Below are 12,500 nucleotides of genomic sequence, written 5' to 3' on the forward strand. Positions count from 1 at the left end.
TCCTCTGAGGTACAGTCGATCAGTTTTGATCGTGAGTAATGGCGAAACTTACCCTTAACGTAAACACTTAGGTGTTAAGCAAACACACCTTCAAAACCTGAAGAAAAAAGGGAAGTGATTTTTGAGCCACAAAGACGGACTTAGATCCTTGTTGATAGCAGTTGATAGCGAAACTGTTGACACTTCGATTACACCATGCATTGAATTTCTCATGAATTCACGCCTTAAAAACGTTTCTCTTCATTGTAGATGGTGCATTGATATTTTGACTGCTCTGCTTTGCTTTCTTGAGCAGATTGAATCACTATTTGTGCGCTGAGTGTTGAAAATTCTGCATGTGGCAGTGGTCACTATAATTATTGTCTGCACCTCTCCAAACTTGAAAAGTTCAGCCTGAATTTTTAAAGTTTCGATTAAAAAACCTGAAGCATGCACGTCCGTGACAGTGCACCTTTTCCACTGAAAGGGACAAAGTCACCGTTAAGACCGTGCCGACCTGGCCCGGGCTGCTCGAAGCATGGTTAGTGCTAACCAGCGTTAAATATGATGGAAACTTATAGGTTTTGATACCTCTTAACCAACGGTTAGCGCTAATCAGGCTTCGAGAAACCGGCTCCTGGACGCTAGTTTACTGATGGTATTGTAAAGTCTGTACCTCAACCCGAAATCAAATTTTGCGCATAGAGTTTATCAACTTGAAACTGATCTGTTTCAATCCTCTCGGGTTTTCATTTGATTTTAAGTCACTAACTGAAAAGATGTTTTGTTTTATACTTTTATTAATCCTACTTGATTATATAAAGGACGGTTCATTTGACTTGATTTGCGTTAATTGTTAATTTCAATTTACAGTGTCCCCAATTAGTGCTCCAGCGCTAGAACGACTAGACACTTAAATAAAGTTCCTTTCCTTTCCTTTCATTACGAATACTTCACAGTTCTGTGAAAAGGTGAGAGTCATTTTGAACTGTTCAGATCGATACAAGTTCTTATTATATATAACTTTTGCTGAAGACGCGGTCAATGGAGATCAACTTTCAAAATTATGTGAGAAAATTAAAACTTTCTAGGGATATGGCTTCAGATGAAGATTCTGAATGATGTAAAATCAATCGATCAGTGACAAAGTGCTAGTCAGCCGAAATACTACACGGACAGCTCGGTTGTTTTAATGAACAGATTCAATACCATAGCTTGTCATGTTAACAAAAAATATTTTTTTGTTCACCTTTTAATGAAGGCCTGTTTCCGAGGCAGATAACAACGATGTATTTTTTGAGTCCATTTTTGCGTCAAATGACAAAACTTCGCTAGCAGACGCCGCAGCACCGCGTTGGGTGACAGAAAATTTCTGACGCCATACTGGTTGGAGGGCAAACATGGCTTAAATTACAATGAATGTATGGGAATTTTGCAGATTTTGAACCATTATAAATCCTTTAAGGTGTGAAGACTGTGGATAGCGAGAATACCTCTCAAAAGCACTTCTATTGAGACTATTTCCGTGAGGTGTGACGATCACAATCAAGCTATAACGACTGTAAACGAATTTGTAAATTTCATATAAACCTTTGTAAACAAAACAATTATGCAAAGTGAAAATTCCCGCGAAATTTGAAGCGACATGAGATTTCAAATATCCAATTCTCAGACGTTGTGCCTTGTGCAATGATCTAATTTTCTGTTGAGTGAATGATACTAATAAAAACAGGGTTCGCGCGCGTCTTGAAAACCCTTGAATTTTGAGAGTGCATTTTCAAGGCCTTGAAAATCCTTGAAAGTCTGCTCTTTATTCCTGGTCCTTGAAAGTCCTTGAATTTTTTTCTGACCCGCATTTTTAATCTTTGAAAACTTCAGTGAAAATAATCAGCCATTCAAGTCATGTCATACAAACGTTCATTATTTTCACGCATGTACGTTACGGAAAATGAGGAAGAATTGTACTGTCAGACCATTTCTATGGGTAAATTCATCGACGTAAATAAAAAAGAGGTCCTTGAAATTTCAAAATTTGGCCCTTGAAAGTCCTTGAAAAGTCTTTAAACGTTTGGTCTGAAAAAGTGTGCGAACCCTGTAAAAAGAATGACTAAAAATATTTTTAAATTTTTGGAATCTACTTAGTTGCAGCGGAGTTATAGGGGTTTGAATTTGGCCAAAATCTCATACAGTCACTGTAATTTAGGCCGCCTTTGCCCCCCTACCAAGATGTCCTCAGAAACCATGAAAAGGTCTATTCACATAGAAACGTCAAATAAAATCAAGTCCTATTGGTGTTGAAGACGTGGAATTAAGGCGATCAAATTCTCCGAATTCACTAGGAAGAATTGCAATCCCTCGTCATGTGTTTCCCATCTTAAATTGAAGGAAAATACAGTCTGAGGTCCTCGACACATCCTGTGTTACGTAAAGTCTGCCGGAGTCCTAAGATTTAATTTTGCAATTGTCGACGTTCACTTTGAAAGTATTTAAATACTTGTTCACCTTTGAAATGTAAAGGAATAAAAACTAAATAAAAGTAAATAGCAGCTCACAAAGAATATTGTGTCAATTCGACAGCTTTGCTCCGTGACCTGTCAAAATTCTGGCATGCACTGTTGAACAGCGTGAGCTTCAGTGCGAATTTTCCTTGCATTTCCAAATGCATGGAAGGGATCAGACAAAGCAATATTTATTTGATATGAAACGTATTGCAAATTATTGGTTGAATTTGATACGAATACAGGTTCCCACGTGTTGTTCTCACGAAACAACTGCCGCATTTATGCCGCAGAGTCAACATTTTTATCACAGTCAGATTGTTCAAAGAATGTGAAAGTGATATACATAATGTGTATATCATTCTCATATTCGCTCAATTGAGTGGTTAGTTGGCCGCATCGTAGATGTGCCTTAATGTGACTGTGCGATGAATTTGTGAGCTATGCTGTTATTTGACTCTGTTGCTGCGTGATGCAGCTAAAGACCCACATTTTACCCTTGCTTTTGCAAGCCATGAATTTATTGCATCTTGTGTAACTCATCCACCCTGATGACTCGTTAGCGTGTGGATTTTCACTCTTTTGCTTCCATACTTCTGATTTTTGGGTGTCAGGGTGGCGTAGTGGTTATCTATCGGGCCTCCCACCACTGCTAGCCGGGGTTCAATTCTGGGCCCGGCTTGCATATGGGCTGACTTTCAGTCGATCTCAACCTGACTCGAGGGTTTTTCTCCGGGTACTCCGGTTTTCCTCCCTCATCAAAATCGACTCACAGCTAATTAACATCTAGCTTTTGGTGCTGTGCTCCGACATCAAACATGGACTGTATAGCGCGCCTTTGTATGCCTTCAGCCCGATATCGTGAGCTGCGCCCTTCGCAATTCAGTCTTCGACTGCAAGTAAGGGTGATAAGCGCAGCCGATATTTATATTTATTTATTTATTTTGCTTTTAACAGGTCTCGGTCTCTTACAGCCAACCTAGGAATGCAGGAAAACACCCTTATCTCATAGAGGTCACGAGGTTCAGGTAGCTAAGTTGTCTTCTGTTATGATAATTTTCTGTTACTACCGAAATCACTAAACTGTTTGCACACCGGAAAAAGGCATCAATCGCATTTAAATTTTAAAGTTGCTCACGTGACCAATTGGAGTGCCCCGATTTGTGACGTGTCATTCTTGATGTGAGCGAGGCCGTGGGAAAGTAAACAAACAGACTGCGGCTTGAGAGATAAATGTGCACGAAGAACTTTCCACTGCTTGGAAATGATATGAGGTCACTGTTGGTTGAGCGGAAGGGGAGATGTTTCAACAGAGTTCTATCCGGGAAGTTTTAGAGACATAGGATTAAAGTACAAAAATTATGAATTATGGAAGACCTTTTGTCAAATAACTGGAAATTACTTTCATCGTCATACAGCTAAGGGTCAACCGAAAAAGGTGAAAGAATCAAAACTAGATTTGGTGCAACTGCTGATAAAAAGCAGACCTTCGGTAATGTACGTGGCAAAGATGGATACTTCGAAGTAGTGTTAAGACTTGCGCGCTGCCAAAAATAAAATAACAAGACGCCAATAAGGGCGTATCCGTGGAATGCACAAACAGTACAGTTAACACAAATTGTCCAGTTACAGTGAACTTCAACTACAGGGAAACTTCGGAAAATGGCGAGAGATTACCAGAAAGATAAATCTGTAGTTTAAGTTGAAGGGCGGGGGTGCTCGTCGGAAATTTTGAAAAGAACCCCTAAGTAACAGGCGAACCATGCTGTAACTGGATGGATACAAACGGTTTTAAAGTAAATGCAGAACATGTATGTTCCATAGTTTTATTCACCCCTTTGTTGTCAAAACCTAAAATTTGGTGATTTCACGTTGTTGTTTTGTGAAGTACGGTAAAAAAAAATCGTGCCGCACGTGCAGCACGAGTATTTTTCCTTTTTAAACCAATAATATTCTTGCTTGGTCATCATCGTAACATCTTGTCACGCCAATGCTTGATCCATGCGAGGGCGCTGTTGTTGACCTCCCTCAAGTCTTGTTTGGTGTCCTTGTGATTCCCGTGGCCGGCGTCCTTACTTAAAACTTATTATTGTAACTCGAGTCAGGAGTTCGTATTAGGGGAAACATGGTATTCCAGGGAACCCTTAAACTTGGGCAATCATGGATATTCATTTTGTGGTTGCTGTAATGTTAACCGGTGCCTGTTTTAATTATTAGCCGTGGTAGTGTCCGAGCCTATCTGGATCTTCAATTTGAAAAAACCGTTGTTGATCCATTAAGTCCTCTTCGTGATGCCGTGGCAACGGGAACACTTGGAGCATTCACAGTTGATACAATTCTGGAAGTTAACCCAAGTGAGTCTTCGGTTGTGTTCTGTTATGACCAACAGTTTTCCCTTTGCTTTTTTGGTTTTCTTTTTTTTTTTTGTTCTGTAATACGCGGACTGGGCATGGTCAACCGTGCTTTGACCGCCGACCTATCGGCTCAGCTGGTTGAGCATCGGACCACAGTGCCGGAGGTCGCGAGTTCTTATCCTGGCCAGACCAACACTCAGGGTCTTAAAATCACTGAGAGGAAAGTGCTGTCTTTTGTAATAACAACTGGAAATGGTTTGTCTGAGTGCTTGTCTCGGATAAGGACTATAACCCATAGGCCCCGTCTCACAACCCTTGCCGCGAACAACGTACATTGTAGGACGTAAAAAAAAAAAAAAAACCGCGCGCTGTTCGCGAACACTAGGGGATGGATTTATTGGTGTAGTGGTCGATCTCTGCCAGCATGGTAGGCGTTCGAAGGGGGAAAGAAGCGAAAAGGAGAACCAGCACGAGAACGAGGAGGTCGCGCGAGGAAGAAGGGAAGGGAACGCCAGCATGTGGTCGACCTGGCTGGATTAGCTTGAAGGACTTCTGAACGAATGAGACCACTCAAACAAGAATACAGCCAGGAGTCAGGCTCTTTGCCTTGTTCTGGATCTTTCACCTAGACACTTGGAGGAAAGCGTCATCAACCGGGGAGCTTGACACGCGACGTTTTTGTGCCACGGACGGATACCGGAAGTGAACATTTTGCATACCAGGACAGTAGTCTCCTTCAGTATTTTAAACTAAGCGTCTCTAACATAGAAACGTTATGCAGCATTATAAATGTGACAGTGACAAGACGATTTAAAAGGGAAACTGGTCACTTCCGCGGGTGTCGTTTGTAGCTATAAAACGTTGCATGCTTAAGCACCTCTCCACTTTGTGCAAGTGACATAGTTTTGCTACTGATATTGGCTTGTTTGGTTAACTCTCTTGTTGTCGTTTGTGACTCAAAAACTTTGCATGCTCAAAGGAGCTGTGTCCCGTTATTTTACGGTGTTTCGGTGAAATCTTAAGTTATTCCCGAGTTTAAGACTCGAAAGAGGTAATATGGAAATCTTTTTCTGATCAAATTATCGTTACATAGCAAACAAGATGATTCTGAGCAGAAACAACCTTTATCCAGGCGATTTGCCGTAAACTTGAAAAATTTCGGGCCCGACATTTTTCAAGATTACGCAAATGCAATCCGTTTCAACCTTGTCCATGATTGTGTCCATGCATGCTTTTCTTTCCCTTTTCTGTATCTCTTTTATGTTGTTCAACAGTTTAAAGTGGTTATCGCAATATTTCATTCTACGTTTTGGGCATTTTGGGTGTCGTGAAATTGCATCATTTTGTGTGACATAACCTCCTTGAGCTCCCTATTGGCTGGTTTGGTTCATGTGTTGGTCAACTTTTCGTAAGTGTGAATCGGTTACGTATAGTTTCGATTAATAGGTTTGGTCCCACTAAAATACCATCTTCTCTAAAAACTGGAAGTAGAGCATCATTCTGAATTAATAGTCGATGACCTATTTACTGAGAATGAGTTTCAAACACTTTTTGCATTCCCCATTTCCAAAGGGAAAAAAAAAGGAGTGGAAGGTTGAGAAAGGATGTGAAGAAAGAGGTGCTTTCGTTTTCTTTGTGTCTTGCGCTCCTCCAAAATTATTTGTTTTCACGTGCCTTTGAAACACCTTTTGTTCTTTATCTCCAACACAGCCCAGCCATTATTTTGAGCGTCACTCAAATCTCTCTTCAGTGTCACAATGTAGGAGCAAGGCCTCCATTTCAATAACAATATATTGATGTGCTGTTTGAGTATTCCCTTGAATATGCTGTCATAGCTTCTCTTCTTATTTTCTAGTGCTTCCATGTCCTGCATGACCTTTGTCAACTTAGCTTCTATGTACCAATGTGTTTCTCACAACAGATCAACAGATTTCCAGTTTTTTCACGACAATTCGATCAATTTCTGATCTCCTATAGTTATGGCTCGCTGTGAGCGTGTGGCATTTGGCCTATCATTGAAACTCCCTGTAGTTCTCCCCCTCATAGTGCTCATACATAAACTTTTCAATCTTATGGAAGTAACAGAGTCTTTCCTTGCTCCTGCATTGTGATACTGAATCAAGTACGAAGTGTTGTGAAAAAACTGGAAATCTGTTGATGTGTTTTAAGAAACACATTGTTACATAGAAGCTAGGTTGACGAAGGTCACGCAGGATAGGAAGCACTAGAAGATAATAAGAGACGTTATGACAGCATATTCAAGGGCATACTCAAACAACACATCAATATATTGTTATTGACAAGGAGGCCTTGACAATGAACAAGGAAATACGTAACAATTTGTCGCAAGTTACAAGGAACCAGATAGGAATGGGTTATTTGTCGACTGCACCAAGGATGTTTTACAGCAACTTCAGCAAGATTATATTATGATTCAGGCGAAGAAAGCTTGAACAACGAAACTTGAATAGAGAACATGGACAAGATAATCGAACGTTGATTAAAGGATTTTATGACAGGGTGTTAAATTTCACGGCGTTAATTTTCGCGAAGAATCCCCAGACAAACTCTTTAGCGTTTTGAGCAGTGGAGGCCACTTTCACACAGTCCTTTATTGATCTCCATATAATCTCTGAACAATTTCTCTTGTGTTTAGCTACGGGGCCTCCTTCTTCCACCACCGATCCAACAAAGAACACTCAAAAAGAACCTAGTGTGGGAGCGCGTTCAGGGCTGTCTCCTGAAGCTATGTGGGGCATCATTGGAGCTTGCATTGCAATTGTTGTGGTTGTTGTCGTCATTATCGTTGTGTGCTGTATTTGCGGAAGGGGAAGGTGCTGTGCTTGCCGAAAGGGATCAGGAGCCAGTAAGGGTAAGCAGTTTTTGTTCACATACTCTTCACAGCAATACATTACCTGAAGTGTCGATCTCTCTTATTTGGTCTTACAGGTAATAGACCTTTTTCGCTTGTACATTTTGTTTTCCCAATACAGATCATGTGATAATACTCAGGAGGTTTGGTCCTTTCTTTTGTTCATTAAAACGAGTGCATGCAAGCATGAATATGTCTGCATGCACTCTTTTTAATGAACAAAACAAAGGACCAAACCTCCTGAGTATTATCACATGATCTGTATTGGAAAAACAAAATGTACAAGCGAAAAAGGTCTATTGAGAATACAGGGGCCCGTTTCTCGACGAGTCCCGAAACTTTTCGGTCACTTTTCGGTCACTTTTCGGGTGTCGCAATTTCCCTTGTATCTTTACCCTACATTCATTATGCTTCTTGTTATGTTGAGAAGGTTCTAAGAGACCAGCCTATCAAAACAAACGAATGGCAGCTTCGTAAGTGGCCTTTCGGGCCCGAAAAGTTTTCAGGACTTTCAAGAAAGGGGGTTCAGGTGCCCTCAAATAATGGCCAGTCAGATTGGCTCGCAACCTAGTGGCCTCATGAGGAATTTCTCGTCCTATAGGCAAAGTCATGGATTGGGCGTTTTTTTTTTTTTTTAGCACAAGGTCTACCAGTTGTTATGCTAAAAAATAGATAGAGAAACTTTCGTAGAAGAAGAAGTGTTCGCAGTTTGTTTCACGGACCAATATTCGGCAGGATTAAAACAAACCCTCTCCTTTTTCCCTTTATATGGGTAGTAAACAGTTCGATTGCCCAATCACATTACTGCATTTCAAAGCGAAACTTTCCAGAAATTTCCGCGGAGAGATGACGTTATTTGCATCCTTGTTCGCTAAGCCAATGAAAATTCACGCTCGTTTGTTTTTGTTCGATAAGCCAATTAAATGTTTTGCATGTTTTGCGTTTTTGTTTACGTTTTATTTTTCAAGGACATATGAAAGTCGTTCTAATACCGTAAACTAACAGGCCGAAGTCCATTGCAGATCGAGACTTCTGGCCCCAGTTGTTCAAAAGCCAAGTAACACCATTTCACGATCAACTACTGTGCGGGAGGTCGCGTTGTCAAAACTCCGGCCGGACCAACACTCAGGGTCTCAAAATGACTGAGAAGAAAGTGCTGCCTTTGTAATGACGTCTGCAAAATTAATGGGGAAGCTAGAGACACGCTGTCGCTGTCGCCATGGCGCTATGGCTTAGTGATCAGATTGCCAGGCTACTAAGGCATGTCGTTACAGGGCATTCAGCGAATTCGCTGTAGCACGTGGAATCGCTAAGTCGCTATCACTAAATTTACAAAATGGCGCCGTTTGAAGAAGCTATTTTTCATAGTTTTGATTATGACATGTCTTGAAAGGAGTATAAAAATAAAAAGAGGAAAACATTTCGGAAGAAATGCGAGTGAGTGGCTACAATGTTTCGGGTATACTCACATTTTCTACGAGTAAAAGTTTTTTATTGCTCTGCCAAATCGACAGCGACAATGTGGATTGCTTTACTTCTTGGTCGCTTTGTGGCCAAGTCGTTGAGCCGCAACCAGACGCCAGCGATAGTCTGTTTATAGCTTTATACTGTAGTCTTCTCAGATAAAGACGATAAACCGTAGGCCACGGTGTCACAACCCTTTAATGTTCGTAACCTGTGGGAAGTAAAAGAACCCACACACTATTCGCAAAGAGCAGGGCACGGAGTTGCCGTTGTTGTGTTCTGTCCTCTGGAGGTGTATATCAAAGTTGGAAGGGTAAATGCTCGGGGATGTTAGCTAAACCGACCAGCTAAACCAACCTACTCTAAAATACGAGGGTAACGAAAGATATGATATTAGAGAGATTTAGCATCACGTTTACGTGAAACGCGAACGGCACAAGTGACCACGTGACCATAATTTTCCCGTCTTTTTCTACGTTTGCCGGCTGTCTCTTGCCGTTTCTACGTGAAAGTGGGCATTCTCGCGTTTTCCGTATACGTGGAATTTTCTTCTCGTTTTCTTCCACATAAGAAGTTGTACCCCACAACCATTTTCCGGTATGTCAGAGGAGGAAGAATTAGGTTTCATGGTTATAGATCGTTCTTAACTGACTCCTTGCCGCAATTTTCTTCATGAACTTATGTTGACTCCTTGTTGACCGACGAAACAACTTCATCGAAACTCTCAAAATTTAACGGTAAGAATTTTTCATTTTATATTGTCTTTTTCAACAAACAATGTTTTAAGCGATTCCGAGTTTTTGTTTTTGCTTTTTAGTAGCTAGATACTCTTAAATACTCGAGTTGCCGTGGGCCACGCGAAGCTAAAGTTACAACATTCTCTCTTTTTTTGCGTGAAACGTGAAACGGCGAGCCGACGTTTGCGTTAACGTGAAACGGTTTCACGTTAACGTGATGCAAAATCGCTCTACTGTTAAAACCTGGGCCCAGGGTTGTGGTTTTCTGACCTGTGCTTTTATGGGCACCTCAATTGTTCCACAAATTGGGGAAACTCTGAATCAAATCGAAGCGGAAGAAACCACATGTTGGTGTTTGATGATATGGGAGGTCGTGTGGGGAACCAACCCACATTATGAAGCTAAGTCTGGGAATCAAACCCGGGACTAATTGGTGGAAAGCGAGTCGAGTTGCTACCTCAGATTAATTTGTATTTTTATGGATGTTTTAGGGAAGTACACGGAAGCGGATGGATATCGTATGTAAGTATACGTTATTGGTTATGTACTGTTTTTTGTGTTCATCGATTCAGGCTGAAGCAAACAGTGAGCTTTATACTTTTTAAGCTGAAAACCGACTAAAAACTCAGAAGGTAATTAAAAAACTCTTAAAAATCACTTGACTGACGGATATTTCGGTTGAATCGCTCAACCCTCATCAGTTTGAATAGTAGTGATTCTTTACATAATAATCACATGACTGGAGAGTCGCGTGGAAAAAGTACGGCGTTTTCGTCGACGTCCCCATGGAAGGTCTTAAAAGTCCCTTATCTTGAATGTTGACAGTGAATTTTTTCTTTCTTCAGGAATAAACAGCCTCCGTCGTCTGGCCTAGGAACAGCCAGTCCCGCTTATGTGGAGGCCAGAATGTATGCCCCACCGAATGCTACCAAGAAACAGGTAAATCGCATTTTGAAACTGTTATCTGCAAACAATGAGTAATGCTAATAGGACTGAGTGGAGTCCAATTCGGTCTTAAATCGTACGAGTGATAGCAAAATCGATATATTTATCACGAGCATGATTACTGGCCGAATTGGACAACACAAAGTCCCCTTACCAATTAATCATAAAAATTACATTTCCGTGAAAAGAAGAGACAAGTTGTGAAAGAAAGGGAACATATGCATTAAAAGACTGACAAAGGAGGCGTAAATTGTATAATGTCGATCAGAAAGAAAGAATAAAAAAACCCAGTTTAGGAGTCTGTACACTGTTTCTATGGTGATTAAAACCATGGTTGTGATTGGTTGATTTAAACTATAACTTTGAATGTGGTTGGCTTATTAAAATGTCCGATAACAACTTGGCAATTGAAGTAGTGGAAAGTAGGAGTTTTTACCCTGCGAGCTGAGTCTCTTTCAATCTTCCTAGATAAGTGGGGAAGAGGAAAGAAGACTGCCAGCCGGCTCGACTTTCTTTGATTTGCCGCTCATCGAAAGAAATTGATAAGTCAGGCCAGTTTCGACTTGTCAAGCCTTTTTTTTCAATTTGTGCGCATGATCAAAAGGGACGGGTCCTCGATTTTTTTTTAAATTTACAATAGCGTGACAATTGAATAAATTATTATTATTATTATTGTTATTATTACTATTATTATTATTATTATTATTATTATTATAATAAATATCCCAACTGTTTGTTTTGGTTTTGTGGTTTTGAGGTTACTAGTTTTGCGTGACTGACTCCCGCATACGTTTGAATTTTTAACGCGTGCTCGATACAAAATGTCGAGCCGGCTGGCAGACTCTTTTTTCCTCTTCCCGACTTATCTATGAAGATCGAAAGAGACTCCGCTCGCAGGATAAGGAGTTTTTTAAACCAATCACAATCGAGGAAATTGTAATTTTTATGATTATTAAAAATAATACAGGCCTACAAATATGTTGTTTATTTAGAACAAACCTTTTTATGAGAACGTTCAGGCTGTGATTAACCAAAATTTTAAGGACGTAAGTTCATTATCCTGTTAGACTACAGTTTTACATTTTTTTAACCTTAATTTATACTACTCACAAAAACAAAGATGGGGATTTTAGGACACCAGTTTTATGACCAAATATGGGCAAAAATAAGATCGATGCTGCGGGAGCGGAAAAATGCGCGAGCTACGTTTCATCCTAATAAGGAAATTTTTAAACTCAAAAAAAAAAAAAAAAAAAAACCTCAGCTCTGAACCAGAGTTAAAGGACCCTAGTCACCCACTTAACATTGCGCGCCCACAACAATTCAGTCGATCTTGGGAGTGAAAGGACACCGAAAGTCGAAGTCAAAGTAATCTGTTTCTGTTGGACATCAAATGGGCTATATAATTCTGTTTTTCATGGAAAAATAAGCTATGTGTATTAGAATTTCATTTTCTATCATTATTTATGTGTGACTTGCGCTTCGCAACATGTTATCGAGTCGAAACGGAAATCGTTGTCGAACATCTTCTCTTGGAGTAGCAGCGAGGAGTACCGCAATTATTCAATTTTGATTCATCGAAGAACAGAGGGCGTTTAACGGCCAGAATGATCAGAATCAGTGTATTATCGTTTCTGGAAAGTGGACAAAT

General features: G+C 40.4%; 1 protein-coding gene across 1 annotated transcript in view; it reads left to right on the top strand.

The window, feature by feature from the left end:
* LOC137982386 (uncharacterized) overlaps window positions 1-12,500 on the top strand; it is a 35,646-nt gene that overhangs the window by 18,875 nt on the left and 4,271 nt on the right. Inside the window, exons 5-9 of the mRNA XM_068829502.1 lie at window positions 3,435-3,505; window positions 4,695-4,831; window positions 7,488-7,703; window positions 10,396-10,426; window positions 10,750-10,843. Coding sequence (XP_068685603.1) covers window positions 3,435-3,505; window positions 4,695-4,831; window positions 7,488-7,703; window positions 10,396-10,426; window positions 10,750-10,843 — 549 coding nt within the window. The remainder of the gene's footprint in view (window positions 1-3,434; window positions 3,506-4,694; window positions 4,832-7,487; window positions 7,704-10,395; window positions 10,427-10,749; window positions 10,844-12,500) is intronic.

The sequence above is a fragment of the Montipora foliosa genome, chromosome 13 (assembly GCF_036669935.1).
Source record: "Montipora foliosa isolate CH-2021 chromosome 13, ASM3666993v2, whole genome shotgun sequence".
Lineage (NCBI taxonomy): Eukaryota > Metazoa > Cnidaria > Anthozoa > Scleractinia > Acroporidae > Montipora > Montipora foliosa.